The sequence below is a fragment of the Stenella coeruleoalba genome (genome assembly GCF_951394435.1).
Source record: "Stenella coeruleoalba genome assembly, chromosome: 11".
Taxonomy (NCBI): Eukaryota; Metazoa; Chordata; class Mammalia; order Artiodactyla; family Delphinidae; genus Stenella; species Stenella coeruleoalba.
In genome coordinates this window covers 99703782-99718143 of record NC_137157.1, presented here as the reverse complement: position 1 = coordinate 99718143, position 14362 = coordinate 99703782, and the positions used below count along the sequence as shown (strand labels likewise).

At 39.3% G+C, this 14362-nt stretch overlaps 1 protein-coding gene across 23 annotated transcripts in view; it reads right to left on the bottom strand.

Annotated features, from left to right (window-relative positions):
• The window catches only part of WNK1 (WNK lysine deficient protein kinase 1), a 135623-nt gene that overhangs the window by 25172 nt on the left and 96089 nt on the right, over positions 1-14362 (bottom strand). For 6 of the 23 annotated variants that reach the window (XM_079937354.1, XM_079937373.1, XM_079937365.1 and 3 more), the window contains 5 exons: positions 12357-13598; positions 9833-9916; positions 3045-3194; positions 1273-1713; positions 260-538 (listed from right to left, as the gene is read on the bottom strand). In XM_079937354.1, the coding sequence (XP_079793480.1) occupies positions 260-538; positions 1273-1713; positions 3045-3194; positions 9833-9916; positions 12357-13598 (2196 nt within the window). The remainder of the gene's footprint in view (positions 1-259; positions 539-1272; positions 1714-3044; positions 3195-9832; positions 9917-12356; positions 13599-14362) is intronic. The other 17 variants (XM_079937376.1, XM_079937355.1, XM_079937361.1 and 14 more) reach the window with 13 other exon arrangements.

The window sequence follows — 14362 nt, the reverse complement described above, 5'->3', positions numbered from 1 at the left end:
ATGGCTGAAGGGCTAGCTAAAGAAGTGAAGTGCTAGCAGCGTTATCTCCTCCAAGGCACACTCACTTCCCAACAGAACAGCCAGTGGCAACAAGGCCCCACACTGGCATTTCACTCGGCTGCAAGAAGAAGTCATTCAGAAGTTAGTTCGCAATAGTTTCCAAGTGCATTCTAAACCAGGGGAAACTGTATTTCTCCTTTGTCATTTTTATCCCATTATACATATAGTTTAGACATAAACATGCAGGAATTCCATTTACCTCCAGAGCTGCTTGCTGGGAGGATGTAGTGGGGGCTTGTGCTAAACTCACTGCTGGCTGGGACACTTGAACCTGTCCTCCTATACTGCCCACAGGAACCAAAAGGCTTGATTCCACATAAGGCTGCACCACTGTAGGAAAGTAACCTGGTGCAGCCAGTGCTTCTGCCGGCATGGGAGGGGACAGGACTGTAGAAGGAATGCACACAGAAGCCACGCTGGAAGAGGGAGCAAGATTTGAGTCTCCTGGGTACTGTGGTGGCAGTCGAGGTGGGAAGCCCTGTGACAGAAACGAGGAAGGGGAATTAGTGCAGGTTGGGTCATCAAATGAGTAAAACAGCAAGACAAGCAAGAAAAAAAAAAGAAAAAAAAAAAAAGGGAACATAGTGAAGAAAAGTAGCCTGATCTTTTTCTAATAATTTAAAGAAGATTCTTGAAATGAAATGGTTAACTGATTTCAATTTAGGGGACAGGACTGTACACAACTATACTTCTAAGTTGCTATTTTTTTCCCTCCTGGAGACTATTTAAATAGGAGGAATAGACATAATTCCTTCTAGAAAATACCTACTTTCTACCCAATCAAACAGGAGAATGCAAAAACTCTTCAAGGTATCAGTCATTCCAGTCATATAATGACTTGCTAATATTCTAAATCTAAACCCTGAAACTTTTTACTGATACCATGTCGGCTACCCATATTTACTCTTCCCATAAAAAAAAGCCTGATATATTCTATTATTAGCCATATCTAGCTTTCAATCAGCTTACACTGAATATTGAGAGAACCATTTTTCTCCCAAGAGATGTCTTGGGAAAAATGGAAATGAGTCATCAGACATCATCGCCCTGTCCTTTCTCAGAATTTACTATTTTAGCATCTCTGGTTGAGATCAGCAACTTTTGTTATTGTTAGTTATTCTGATATTCAGTTATTAGGTTTTTAAGTCCTTGATGTTCTATCATTAGAACCAAACCCTCTGGTGCCCTCCTTCTCACCAGCCAACACGGTACCTGGTAGAGAACATCTCCAGAGGGGAGTGGAGCCTCAGCAGTCTGCCCGAGGTTAGCGGCTATCCCCATGGACTGAACTGCTGGCTGCAGGAGCTGCGGGTGAGCCTGACTTGGCAGCTGAGTCACAGGCTGCAGGAGGGTGGGAAGCTGACTAGGGACCACAGCGGGTCCCCCTGGGACTGCAGCTGCTGGAGCAGAGGAAGCCAAGGTAAGCAGAGGCTGATTAATGCCAGCTGCCATGGTGACAGGAAGCGGGGAGAAAGCTGGCTGAGGAGCTGAGGGGATCTGAGAAACAGAGTACTGGGGGAGTGAGGAAGGCGGGAGTGGCTGTCCCACAGGGAGGAAGTGAGCACCAGAATGGACTGGAACGACTGAGGGCTGTGTCGCAACTGGGATCTGAGGTTCGCCTTGGATAGTTGGTACTGGCTGGGAAACTGGAAGCTGGGAAGGTAAAGAAAAACAAAACAGACAGACTTTAAAAAAAAAAAAGCAAGGCTGCCAAAAGCAAGACTTATGTATTAGCCAAAAAGAAAGAAAATTAAAACAAACACCAAACCCTTGCATACATTAGTGTAAGTTAATGTGCCACATAAGAGCAGGGAGAGGACAACAGGAGACAGGGAGGCTGACAGACTGGCTGCTGTTTCAAATCTTTTGTGGCAGGAAATTTTGCTCATGCTTCATCGTTCAACAACAAAGAGAACCCTTCCATATGAAAGGTTGTTTTCTTTACAGCCTGGCTGAGATATGTTTCACATACCATAATCCACTGGTATGTTTGCTGTCACTAAATCTACAACTGATACTACAGTGATGACTGAAATTCAAAGAACTTCCTTCCCAGTGGAGTTAGAGCTTATCCATAGTGCTTCCACAATTCTTAGGTCTAACACAGGCCTGTAAAAGTAGGTCTAATTACTATATTTCACTGATTGTACGATGCAATCATCCCTTTCCACCACCTGGTCATTTTAATGTTTATGACATTAAGATATATCTTACAATTAATGGTATGTCAGTTCTCAGTGTTACATAAAATAATGGTGCATTTTACAATTGACAGTATCTCAGATGTGATGAAATATGACAAAAACAATACAAGCACAAGCTGCCCCGATGTTAAAGCTGAAAAAAGGTCATTCAGAAGAGCTTATCTTCTACAGGGTTACTTTTCTTTCTTTTTTTTTTTTAAATATTTATTTATTATTTATTTGGCTGTGCCGGGTCTTAGTTGCAACACACAGGATCTTTAGTTGCAGCATGCGGGATCTAGTTCCCTGACCAGGGATCGAACCTGGGCCCCCTGCATTGGGAGCACGGAGTCTTAGCCACTGGACCACCAGGGAAGTCCCCAGAGTTACTTTTCAAGTGACTAGAAGGATAACTTAGAAAAAAAAATCATTCCATATAAGGGTTTTTTATGACTTCAGAAGGCAATGAAGGAAGGAAACAATGCATAAATCTACGTGAAAACACAGCATTAACTGCAAACCTAGAATGATAGGTACAACTGACAATGCTAGAAAATGTCATAGGTTCAATTACTACAGCACCTTTATCAGTTCTATACCTGTCAAACTGATTTTAGGCTGATAAACCTAGAAGTTAAACATTTTTGGATTATTGCTGCTGTATATACACATTTATATTAACCAATGCATATACACAAAAGAAGCAATTTTCACTTCATTTCTGCAGTGAAAATAACCAATTTTCACCATTAGGGAAGGTAGAAGTCATGTGGCACTCCTTTCTAGAAGTTAAGCGTTCACCTGTTTTCCTGCTGACACATGCGAAAAGGACTGTGGAGGTTGAGGCTGACTTGTGGGCTGTGCAGTCATGGCCTCGCTGGAGGCTGACATCTGGGGAAGTGAATACTGCGCTGTCTGCTGAGAGGGGGTTGTCTGCTGCACTCCTTGCTGCTGAGAAGAAAACCATCACTCAGTTTTATTTCAAGTCATTAACAGCATGTTTCTAAGGAAGTATGTTTGCCTATCAGTGTCTGTAAAAGATGGCAATTTTAGTAATCAAGACATGCACAAACCCAAATTCACCAATTCCCCTTTTTACACATCTTTCTTTTTCATCTGGTGTTCTTTATTTGTGATGGTACAACCAAGAACTAACCCATGTTTCAAAGTTTGAGTCACCACTGGTTCTTCACCTAATAGGCTCCCTGCCCCAGTAGCAGCTCAGGTATTTATAAACACCTTCAGACACCATGTCCAAACAGACCCTCTCTTCTCCAAATTCCTCCCTCTTTGTTCCCATTTCTTGATAGCAGCTCTCACTTTGGTCCTATATTAAACTAATCCAATCTCTTCCTTTAATCTCTTTCCCTTCATCTATCAATATTTCATCAACTGTGTAATTAATTTGCTTAAAGAATAGCTTTGATAACGGCTACAAAATGGGAGAAAAGCATTGAATTTTGAACGTCAGCTTTACCATTTACTAGCTGTGATACCTTAGAGATTGCTCATTTTACTGCCAAAATGAGGTTTCCTTCTTTGAAAACAAGGACACTATCACTCAACTCAACGTACGGCAAAGGGAATGTCATCTGGAAATCAAGCATGTGCTAGGCACTCTGGTATAATACACCTAAACTTGATAAATGGCATGTAATTGTACCCAAACACTAAATTTTGCAATAAAATTAATGGCCCCCTCTAGCCTAACAAAAATCTGAACTTCATAGCTGACTTTCAAGCCTCTTTAATACCTATAACTAATTTAAAATTTTTAATTTTTTTTTTTTTTTGCGGTATGCGGGCCTCTCACTGTTGTGGCCTCTCCCATTGCGGAGCACAGGCTCCGGACGTGCAGGCTCAGCGGCCATGGCTCACGGGCCCAGCCACTCCGAGGCATGTGGGATCTTCCTGGACCGGGGCACGAACCCGTGTCCCCTGCATCGGCAGGCGGACTCCCAACCACTGCGCCACCAGGGAAGCCCAAATTTTTAATTTTTAAATACAAAAACAATACCTGTTTGTAATAAAAATTTTAAGCAATATATTAGATTAATAGAGTTAAATGAAAATACCCAACCTCATTTCTCCACAGGCAATCACAATTAGTGGTTTGGTGCATCGACTTTATGAATTTTCTTCTATGCATAAGTGGTCATTTACACACAAGTTGATTTTGTTTTTAAAAACAAAACAAAAACACACCCGTTTTATAAATACTGTTCTCTGACATGCCATTTTCATTTTATTTATCAACGGTACTGATATCCTAATGATGAACACTTTGGTTGATTGAATTTTTTGTTACTTGAAATAATGCTACAACCAATCATAGCCTTTAGCAGCCTTAGCAGCCTTCAAACATATAATACAGTATTATCAACTACAGTCACTATGCTGTACATTGCATCCCCAAGACTTATTTATTTTTGTTTTTATATCTATTATGCATCTACCCACCTTAACAAGCATCCTAGATTTTGTTAGGTGATAATCTGCAAATAATATTTTTACTTTCCTGATATTTATTCCTCATTTCTTTCTTATTATACGAATTAAAACCATCAAAAGAATCCTGAAATGTAATAGTGACAGTAGTCATGTTTGTTTTATCCTTATTTAGCTCTGATAATGTATTCTTAACTTAAAAAAATTAGAACAAATGGCTGAATTATATAAAATTTATTTTCAGCAACTAAGATATATCATATGTATCCAACTATAAGGCAGCTCTGAATATAAGACAATTTTGCCCATTTTCCCACTAAGAAACAAGAACCAAGAAAGTAGAAAACCTTTTTGGTTAACTTGAATATATTTAAACTTTAAGGAATTCACCGTGAACTATCTACAGTTATCTAAGTCATTAATTTTCATACCTAAATAAGATTGTCTTTTATATAAATATACTAATTCAGAAATGTTGCTCCCCTTGCCTCATTCAAAATCTTCACATGTAATTATACATCAGCATTTTTATCTTCAGGGAAGCTACACTATGAATGATCTCGCTTTTCTGGCGCATAACATAGTACTTGTTCTTTAAGTTGTGTCTTGAGATAAAATCTGCAGTGACAAGCATCTGCTTGATTATTAGTATTAGGACAGTTCTATTGTTTTTGCAATTGTCTTACAGGTGTATATTCATGTAACCTTTAAGTGATCTTTAAATGTTATTTACAATGAACCTGGAACAGTGAAGTTGTTCCCCTAAGGACAAAATCTATGTTTAATGTCTTGGCATATATAAAACCAATTCTGTCAGATATTGCCATAAACATTTCCAACTACATACACCCTTTAAGGTCCTTACAGGCACACTTGTTCTCAACAGTTTCACTTTATTCCATTAATATTTTTTTGTGTTATTGTTCAAAGCAAAGACCAGTAAGAGCCCCGTGATGTGAGCCTGATGAGAGTTTGACTAAGTGGTGATCTCCCTTCTTCGTAAAGGTTCAATCTGAGCAAATCCCCTGCCCCTTATATTTGGGCGCAAAATTACCTCTCTCCCGCACCCCCTTCAACGCAGACCCTTGCTTACATCACAATTTGGACTCAATCAGCTCTTTCCTGAACTCACACCTTCACTTATTTGTTTTTTGTTTTAGGCCGTGCCACGTGGCATGTGGGATCTTAGTTCCCTGACCAGGGATCAAACTAGTGCCCCCTGCATTGGGAGCACGGAGTCCTAACCAAAAGTCCTGACTTATCTGTATTCTAGCTACACTGAACCCAAGGTTTATTTGTTTCTGTCTCACAGCTTTCTACCTTTGTGCCTTCTACCTTGCTTATACTGCCCCCCTGCCCTTTTCTTTGGGCCTAGAATATTCCTTATCCTTCATCTGAATCTAACTCATAATCAGAGTCCAGTTCAAATGCTCTTTCATAAACCTACTGATATCCCCCTCCCTGCTCAGAAGAGATATAGTCTCCTCCTTTCATGGAGTCAGACTACTTGGATTTAAATTCTTTCTGTCTTTTAGAAGTTTGGGTAAAGTACTTAGCGTCTCCAGATCTCGTTTCAGCTTTCCCATCTGTACAATGGAAATAATGATAGTACCTATATTTTATACGATTCATAGAAGGATTGAATAAAAACACAGGTAGATTGCTTTGCACACTATATATGTTAGCTATTATCCTTACTCGTTTTGTAGGAGTCGACGTATATTGTTACCAGATTATTCAGGCTCCCTGAAAGTAGCCTTATATGATCCATCTTGGTAGTCCATCAGTGCCTAGCACATGGTCCTTCAGAGCATGAACTCAGTTAGGAAAAAACTGTTTAATTAGTTGTCTCTGTGTGTGTGTGTGTGTGTGTGTGTGTGTATGTGTATGTGTGTGTGTACTGTCAAAAATGAGCAGTTTTATAAACATATACCCTCACTCCTTGCTTAGAATAATTGAGGGTGTGTGTGTGTGTGTGTGTGTGTGTGTGTGTACTGTCAAAAACGAGCAGTTTTATAAACATATACCCTCACTCCTTGCTTAGAATAATTGAGAGGCATGTATGCCAGCTGTACATTAAAGCATTTATAGAGAAGTGGCACCTCTGGAGAGGACAGGAGTATATGGTTTTTTTTATTTTTGCACAATCACACTGGCTAATAATCAACACTTTAGCCAAACAAGTACTGTTTAGCATAGCAACTTGGCATCATGCTTTGCATAAAACTGCCCCTTGAAAACAGCCTGTGACCGTGTACTATCTGTTGGACAAAGGTGCTTGAAAAAAATGTTCATGAGCCTCAGTTGAACAAAAAGTAAGAGATACCTACAGACTCTACATGTGCCCTATGGATGAAATTATTAAGGAAGCAGGGTAGCTCATGACCTTTCGTGGCAGCAAAATACTCAGATTTCCGGTAGGAGAAAGTTATTTCTGGTACCTCATTAAGACACGATATACCACTAGAAGAGATTCTTGATAAAAACGTGAAAAGAAGCAATCCTTTATTCAGTATATTTCAGAAACACAAGAAATAAAGTAAATTTCAGCTAAAGTTCATCTCTTTCCTCACATTAGTAAAATTAGAGAGATTGTTTCCTACGGTGGTGTTGGGACGTGACGGTATGCAAAACGAAAATCAGATCTAAAAACAGACTCTAACTGTACAGTACAGAAAGTTTACAATCTTCCTTTTCTATATATGGAACCCCAGAAGATAAAACAAAAAAATACAGCTCCTTGGGCACCTTTGCAGAATCATGAATCCCCGTAGAACTTTAATGAAGAAAAAAGAAAACTACTGTAGAAATCTTGGATTATGGTTTGTAATGTTTAGTTCTATCTATTGGCTATGCAACCCTGGAAAAGTTAAATATTCTAGACTGCATACACTTATTTAGATTGAGGGCTCAATTTTATGATTCTATTTAACTCATCCTATATTTAAAATAACTCACAAAATAAAAATATCTGAAAAAAGCATCACTGAAACAGGAATTTTTGTTTGTACTGTAGAGATAGCCATTTAGTCAGATCTTTTCCCAGAAGAGTCAAGCACCTGATTCTTTTAACCTGACATTTGTGGAGCTGCCCCCTGCGCCCCGACTGTGCATACTTTCATCACCATTAAACTCAATGGCTTATTTCACTGCTTCATAACAAATTCCTTTGGAAAAGGAAAAAGAGACCATACACTTAAATCTGCACATTTTATTGGTATTGGCCTGTGTCCAATGATAAGCGAATTAGGAGACTGGTATCCATGATAGCGTTTCTGTCCTCACTCAGCTTTATGTAACTTTTATTTTGTATTCTTATCACGGGTTGTTAATATAATTAAACCTGTTAAGCTTGGCAAAAATGTGACTACTTGAACGTAACTATAAATATATATAGATTCAGATACTTGTCTGGAAGAAAGGGCACGAGCAAGACAAAACGTGTAATTCCCAGCCCTTCTATTCTATAAGATAGAGGTGTTGGCCACAGAGAAAATGTATATACAGGCATCTCGGAAATATTACAGGTTTGGTTCAGATCATTGCAATAAAGTGAATATTGCAATAATCCAAGTCACGTGAATTTTTTTGTTTCCTAGTGCATATACCTCACTGTAGTCTATTAAGTGTGAAACAGCATCATGACTAAAAAGACAATGTGCGTACCTTAATTTAAAAAATGCTTTATTAATAGATGCTAACCATCACCCGAGCCTTCAGCAAGTCATAATCCTTTTGCAGTAGTAACATCAAAGATCACTGATCACAGATCACCGTAACAAATATAATAGTAATGAAGATGTTTGAAATAAGTGTGGGAATTAGCAAAACGTGACACAGAGACACGAAATGAGCAAATGCTGTTGGAAAAATGGTGCTGACAGACTTGCTTGAAGCAGGGTTAATACAAATCTTCAATTTGTTAAAAAAAAAAAAAAAAAGAAGAAGAAATGTAGTACCTACGAAGCACAAGAAAGCGAAGCAAAGTAAAACAAGGTTTGCCTGTATAACCAAGCTAATCTTGTACAAGGAACATCTAATCTTAAACCAGCATCAAACGACCACATGATCACATGCTGGACTGTGAGCAGGCCATTTGTAAGGAGAACTGAAAACTTAATTTCAAAAACTGATAGAAACAAGCCAATTTAGAATTTGGTGGTTTGAAAACACACTGCATAGGGAACTATCAACAAAATAGTTCACTGCGAAGTTTTTATGACACATGTAGTGGCTATAAATTTTATTTGAAACAGATAATAAATATTCGATTGTGCCCCCAAAGCATTATTTCCATGTAAATAACTACTGTTAACTAATATCAGTGATGCACTACAGATATTTAATTTTACAATTACCAGTTTTGCTGCTGAATACATCAGCATTATACTAATCCCTTGAGTTCTCTGAACCTTTGGGAACAAATTCCCCAAATCATTTTTTTAAAGTTCCTGAAGTAGTTGTTCTTAGGCTTTCATTCATTTTAGCATAAAATCTGATGCCCCACCCCGAAGATTAGAAATAATTAGAAAGGAGTGGAGCATTACTAGAGTCAAGCACAGTGAAAGCAATGGTAAAGTGCTCACAAAAGGACAAATCGTGAAATACATACACACAAAAATGACATTCTTTGTACAGTTGATCCTCAAATAACACGGGTTTGAATGGCATGGGTTCACTTATATGTTAATTTTTTTCAGTAAATACATACTTCAGTACTATGCGATCCAAGATTGGTTTAAGCTGTCGATGTGTAACTTCAGAGAGGGAGGACCCACTATAAAGTTATGCACATATTTCTGACTGTGCAGAAGGCCTGTGCCCCTAACCCCCTGTGCTGTTCAAGGGTCAACTGTATTGTTAAAATAGCGTAGAATCATCTGTTTAAGAAGGCACATAAAGTATGTCAGTAAAGATAATTCTTTTGAATTTCAATGTATGTCTAATCTAATACACCATTCAAAAATACATTAAACAAAAGATTTTCTAAAATGTTACTGAAGACAGGAAATGTTATGCCTCTAGATTTTCCTTTCAAAAACTTAGCAAGCCATTTACATCAGGAATCCAATTCATGAAAGACGTAAACCAGTGTTTTGGCTATTGCTAATCCATAAAACGTAGCAATGAGTTGCTCTCACCTGCTGAGAATGTTGTATGGGTTGGGAGGATGAAACCCCTGTTAAACTACTTGAAGATTGCTGACCCTGGCTCTGCCCCTGTGCCTGAAGGAGAGAAGTGAATACAAAAAATTAGAGCAGCCCAAAGGTACGTTTATACAGAGGTCAGGATTTTGCAATAAATATGTGAGCTCCTGAGAGTCTGCCTGAGCAAGATGAAACATTCGCTTGATTAAGTATGTAGGGAGAGACCACTGGGGCATGTTTTTAAAGAGAAGGTTAGAGAAGGATCATATTACAGAACATACTCTGATTCTATGCAAAAACCACTGATGGTTAAAACCTAACCTACCCCACTGCTCAGGCTATATTTTTTGCCAAAATAGTAAGATTCAAAATAAAATTATTATTGAAAATAATCAGGAAAAATAATGACTATCAATGTGAAAAAACTATCCAAACGATTAAAGAAAAAAGGGTATTTAATAATGCTATTTGGTTCCTTTTGCTATTTCTTGTAGTGCTATAGCGACTTTTGTCAAAAACATAAAAATAATTATCATCATTACCTGCCAAGTACCTAGAGCAATGGCTCTCAACCAGGGGCACTTTGCGAACCCCATGCCCCTTCCCAAAGATGTATGGCAGTGCCTGGGGCTAGTTTTGGTTGTCACAACTGCTACTGGTACTTGGTGGGGGGAGGCCAGGGATGCTGCTAAACACTCTACAAATGCACAGGGCAGCCCTCACAGCAAAGAGCGATCTCACCTAAAATGTCCATACGGTTGGAATTTGAGAAACCCTCACCCAGAAGAGATCTTAAGTTAAAATAAATTAGAAGGTGAGAACTGAATGCAGGACTTGATAATAGGTGAGCTAAGAAAATGAAAAGGCCCAACTTTGCTGTTTCATTTCAGTTTAGAGGGGCTTCTCTGAAGCTTACTTGGATAGAACATCACATTCTACTGCATCTTAACCACTGTGAGTATACATCCTTTCTGCACCTTTTCTGTAAACTACCTGATGTTTGAAATTTCATTTTGGAAAGTTTAAAGGAGCAAGGCTGGCAGTGCATACACGTTCACAGTACGGGCTAGCAACCAGTGTGTTAATGTGAGCGTACCATACCGCGTGTACACACAGTTCAAGTTTCTAGATCTTTTTGCTTCTTAGTACTGCTCTAAGTAACTGATACTTTATGTATATTTTGGGGGTTATTTATGCCCCTGATGGGGGAAGAACATAGGAAGAAAGTCAAAGAAGAACATATAGTTCTTTATAAAAGAGTGGGATATTTAAAACATCTAAATGATATCTTGAATATATAATTGCAAAGTTTCCTATTTAACTGCATAGTCTCCTACATAAATTTTATAAGACTTATACATTTGACAAAATATATCAAAGGAATAATATATGAAATAGTCAATACTGACTCCACTTCTTGAATGCTATTACGTCCATCACTTTGTCTTTATTTGCAAGAGTGTGCATATGCTCATATTCATAAGCAACAAAATCTAAATTTGTTGAGGAAAAATCTAAGAACTGAGGTATCTAATGGTCTTTACCTTGCAACATGTACCACAAATCCCTAAAACAAAAACAAAAAAACCCCCGTCACCCACACTAGATTCTAACTTAGTTGCTAAAAATTAGAATCAGTCAATTTTGTGGATTAACATTTTATTTGAACAAATGATACACAGTGACCTGTTTGACTAATGCCTTTTTTTTTTTTTTTTTTTTGCGGTACACGGGCCTCTCACTGTTGTGGTCTCTCCCGTTGCGGAGCAGAGGCTCTGGACGCGCAGGCTGAGCAGCCATGGCTCACGGGCCCAGCCGCTCCGCGGCATGTGGGATCTTCCCAGACCGGGGCACGAACCCGTGTCCCCTGCATCGGCAGGCAGACTCTCAACCACTGCGCCACCAGGGAAGCCCTGACTAATGCCATTTTTAAAAGGCATCCTCATTTGTTAAGACAAATTCCTAAGATGTTTCCTCTCTGTCTTTTAAGATCCTTCCATACTAATGAAAACTCTGTATATTCCTAACACTACTTTAAAAAAAAAAAGATTTCTTATTTTTCATTCTTTGCATTTTACAGGAAAAGAAATGTTATCTTCTCTATTTTTTTTTTAAAAACTAGCCATGTTTGTTTCTAGGGAGAAAGAAATACTTCACATTAATATTTGTAAATAATCAATGCTCAGTCAACTTTACAGACATTTATGTGTTCACTAATAGCTGAAAACTCTGTCCACTCTACATATGGACAGAAGTAACTGATTTTGATGAGTAACTAAAATTCTAGTTTTTGTGCTCTCTTTTCCAAGGGTGTACACATGTTATTGGTAAATCGGGCCGCTTCGGTCTCATATTTTGCTCTTAAATACAAGTAGTTTAAAATCACCCCCCCGCAATGGAGAAACTCCATAATAAAATTAAACAATAACCCTCATGAATGGAAAGGAGGGATAGAAAACTTAAACGTAATGGTGCACAGTAGGGTAGTGTAAAAGAACCGTGGAAGTTTTCCTATAACCTGTGGATGGAGTGCAGATCCTCCTGAAGAAAATGAGGCAGATAAAACCTGCGGAGATGTGGCTCCTTGGGGGAAACAGAAGAAAAGTGGGGATTCTTGTAACACTGTCTGAGGCAGACGGATAAAGGGTAATGAGACGTCAGAGCCAAAAGATGCAGCTGCTCCCCCTGTAGGGGGAGGTGATTGAAAATCACTGGGGTCTGAAGAAGTGATTTGTGAGGAATCACTGGAATATTCTGGGCTTCCTATGGGCCAGCTCTGTCCGGTGGGCTCTACCACAGAGACGGTCAGTTCTGGGGCCTGGAAATCATGCTGTTCTTCAGTCACAGGCTGCAGGCGGCCGTGTAATCCTGTGGATTGAGGAGGTGGTTCTTCCTGATTCAAGTCCACAGCAACCTGTCGATTTCGGTAAATGCGCTGAGGCAAAACTCCTCCTCCTCCTTCTCCTGAAGAGGAGCATGGAGTACGAGCGTGAAACTCAAATACACAATTGCTTCTGCTCTCATTGTTATGAGTTAACACAGCAGGTGCAGAATGAGGAAAAAAGACAGGGTGAAATTTCAAGCCTGTAGCATCTGTACTGATAGGTGCAGAAATGCTAGAGAGGGGAGATCCTGGGCTCAGTCCAGAATCTAATCTTAAATTCTGGAGGTGTCCTACCACGAAAGCCTGTCCGGATGGAAATTCAAAGACAGAACTTGAGGTAGGGCCCCCTTGCCCTGGCTTCTGTTCAGGTGTCTGTCTCATAGGACTTGACAGGACTGGTGAGTTGTATGGAATGCCCTCAAACTGTTCTGCCACCTGGGCCTGGTATTGTACCCCAGCTAGATACACTGCTTCCTGAGGAATAAAGTAGTGAGCTTCTTCCGGAAGTACTAGTCCAGGTCTATAGTCACTGTAAACTTGAGTTGGTTCAAACATAGGTTGGACCTGTATCTCACATGGCTCTCCAGTGACTCTACTGGCTGCAGTACCCAACATAACTACAGCCTCTGGTGTCCAGTTAGTTGGGCTGCCACCAGGTGGAAGAAGATTTTGGCCAACAGTCCTCAGCAGGGGTTGGAAGTGGTGAGTTTGGGCTTCCAGGAAGGAGGTGCTCTTACGCCGCTGGGAAATGGCCACCTTCGGTGGACAGGTGGGAGGTGGTGAAAAAGAAACTGGACGTTCATGAATAGTTGGGAAAAATATCTGTGATTCTGGGTATGTTGGGGTCCCCCCACACGGATGCGCCATGGACTGAGGCTGTATCAACATGAATAAGACAAGTAATTCATACATTCATATGTGAAATTACATTGACATGCACAATTGGGTAACTCTGTGTAATGCTATGAAACGGTTACACCAAATTTATAATTAATAAAGAAATAACAATGCTTTTGGAAATTATGTGCATAGTAAAAATCCATTAAATACATCCAGGGTCAATAAAATTATTCTGTGGGACTCTTTGCATTAGATAAGAGCTGCTTTTCCACAACTTTCCCCTCTCAAAGGAAATGGAAGAATTTAACCTTCTAAGTGATTATTCTGAATTTACCTACAATTTGTATGTTCACTTATAACTGTACCAAGTCTTCCTACTCTGAAGCCTTATTGTCTGCTGGTGTGTTAGAGGCTCCAAGGGTTCATTTCTGATCAACTAACAGTATGTCTTCTGACTAGAAATCAGAAGAGAGTTTTGGTGTACAGTAAAATATACACCACTTGGCCAGTGACTGTCATGTCTTTCCCCTGTCTGCCCCGAACCAAATGCAGTTAATTTTACTACATGAAACATGTTACAGATGCCAAATCATTGAATGTCCACTTTTCTGATTCTAGTTGTGTTGACTAATTTGGTGTTCAAAACAGGTGAAAAGGATAATTGCACACTGTAATAATTCACTTTCACGGACTCTTTTTTTAAAAGGGTAGATCAGTTTCATTCTTTCAATAGGGAAGACCCCTATCAAATAGGCAAAATGGCTCCACTGTTACTTCTTCACAACAGCTAAAAGGAGGTT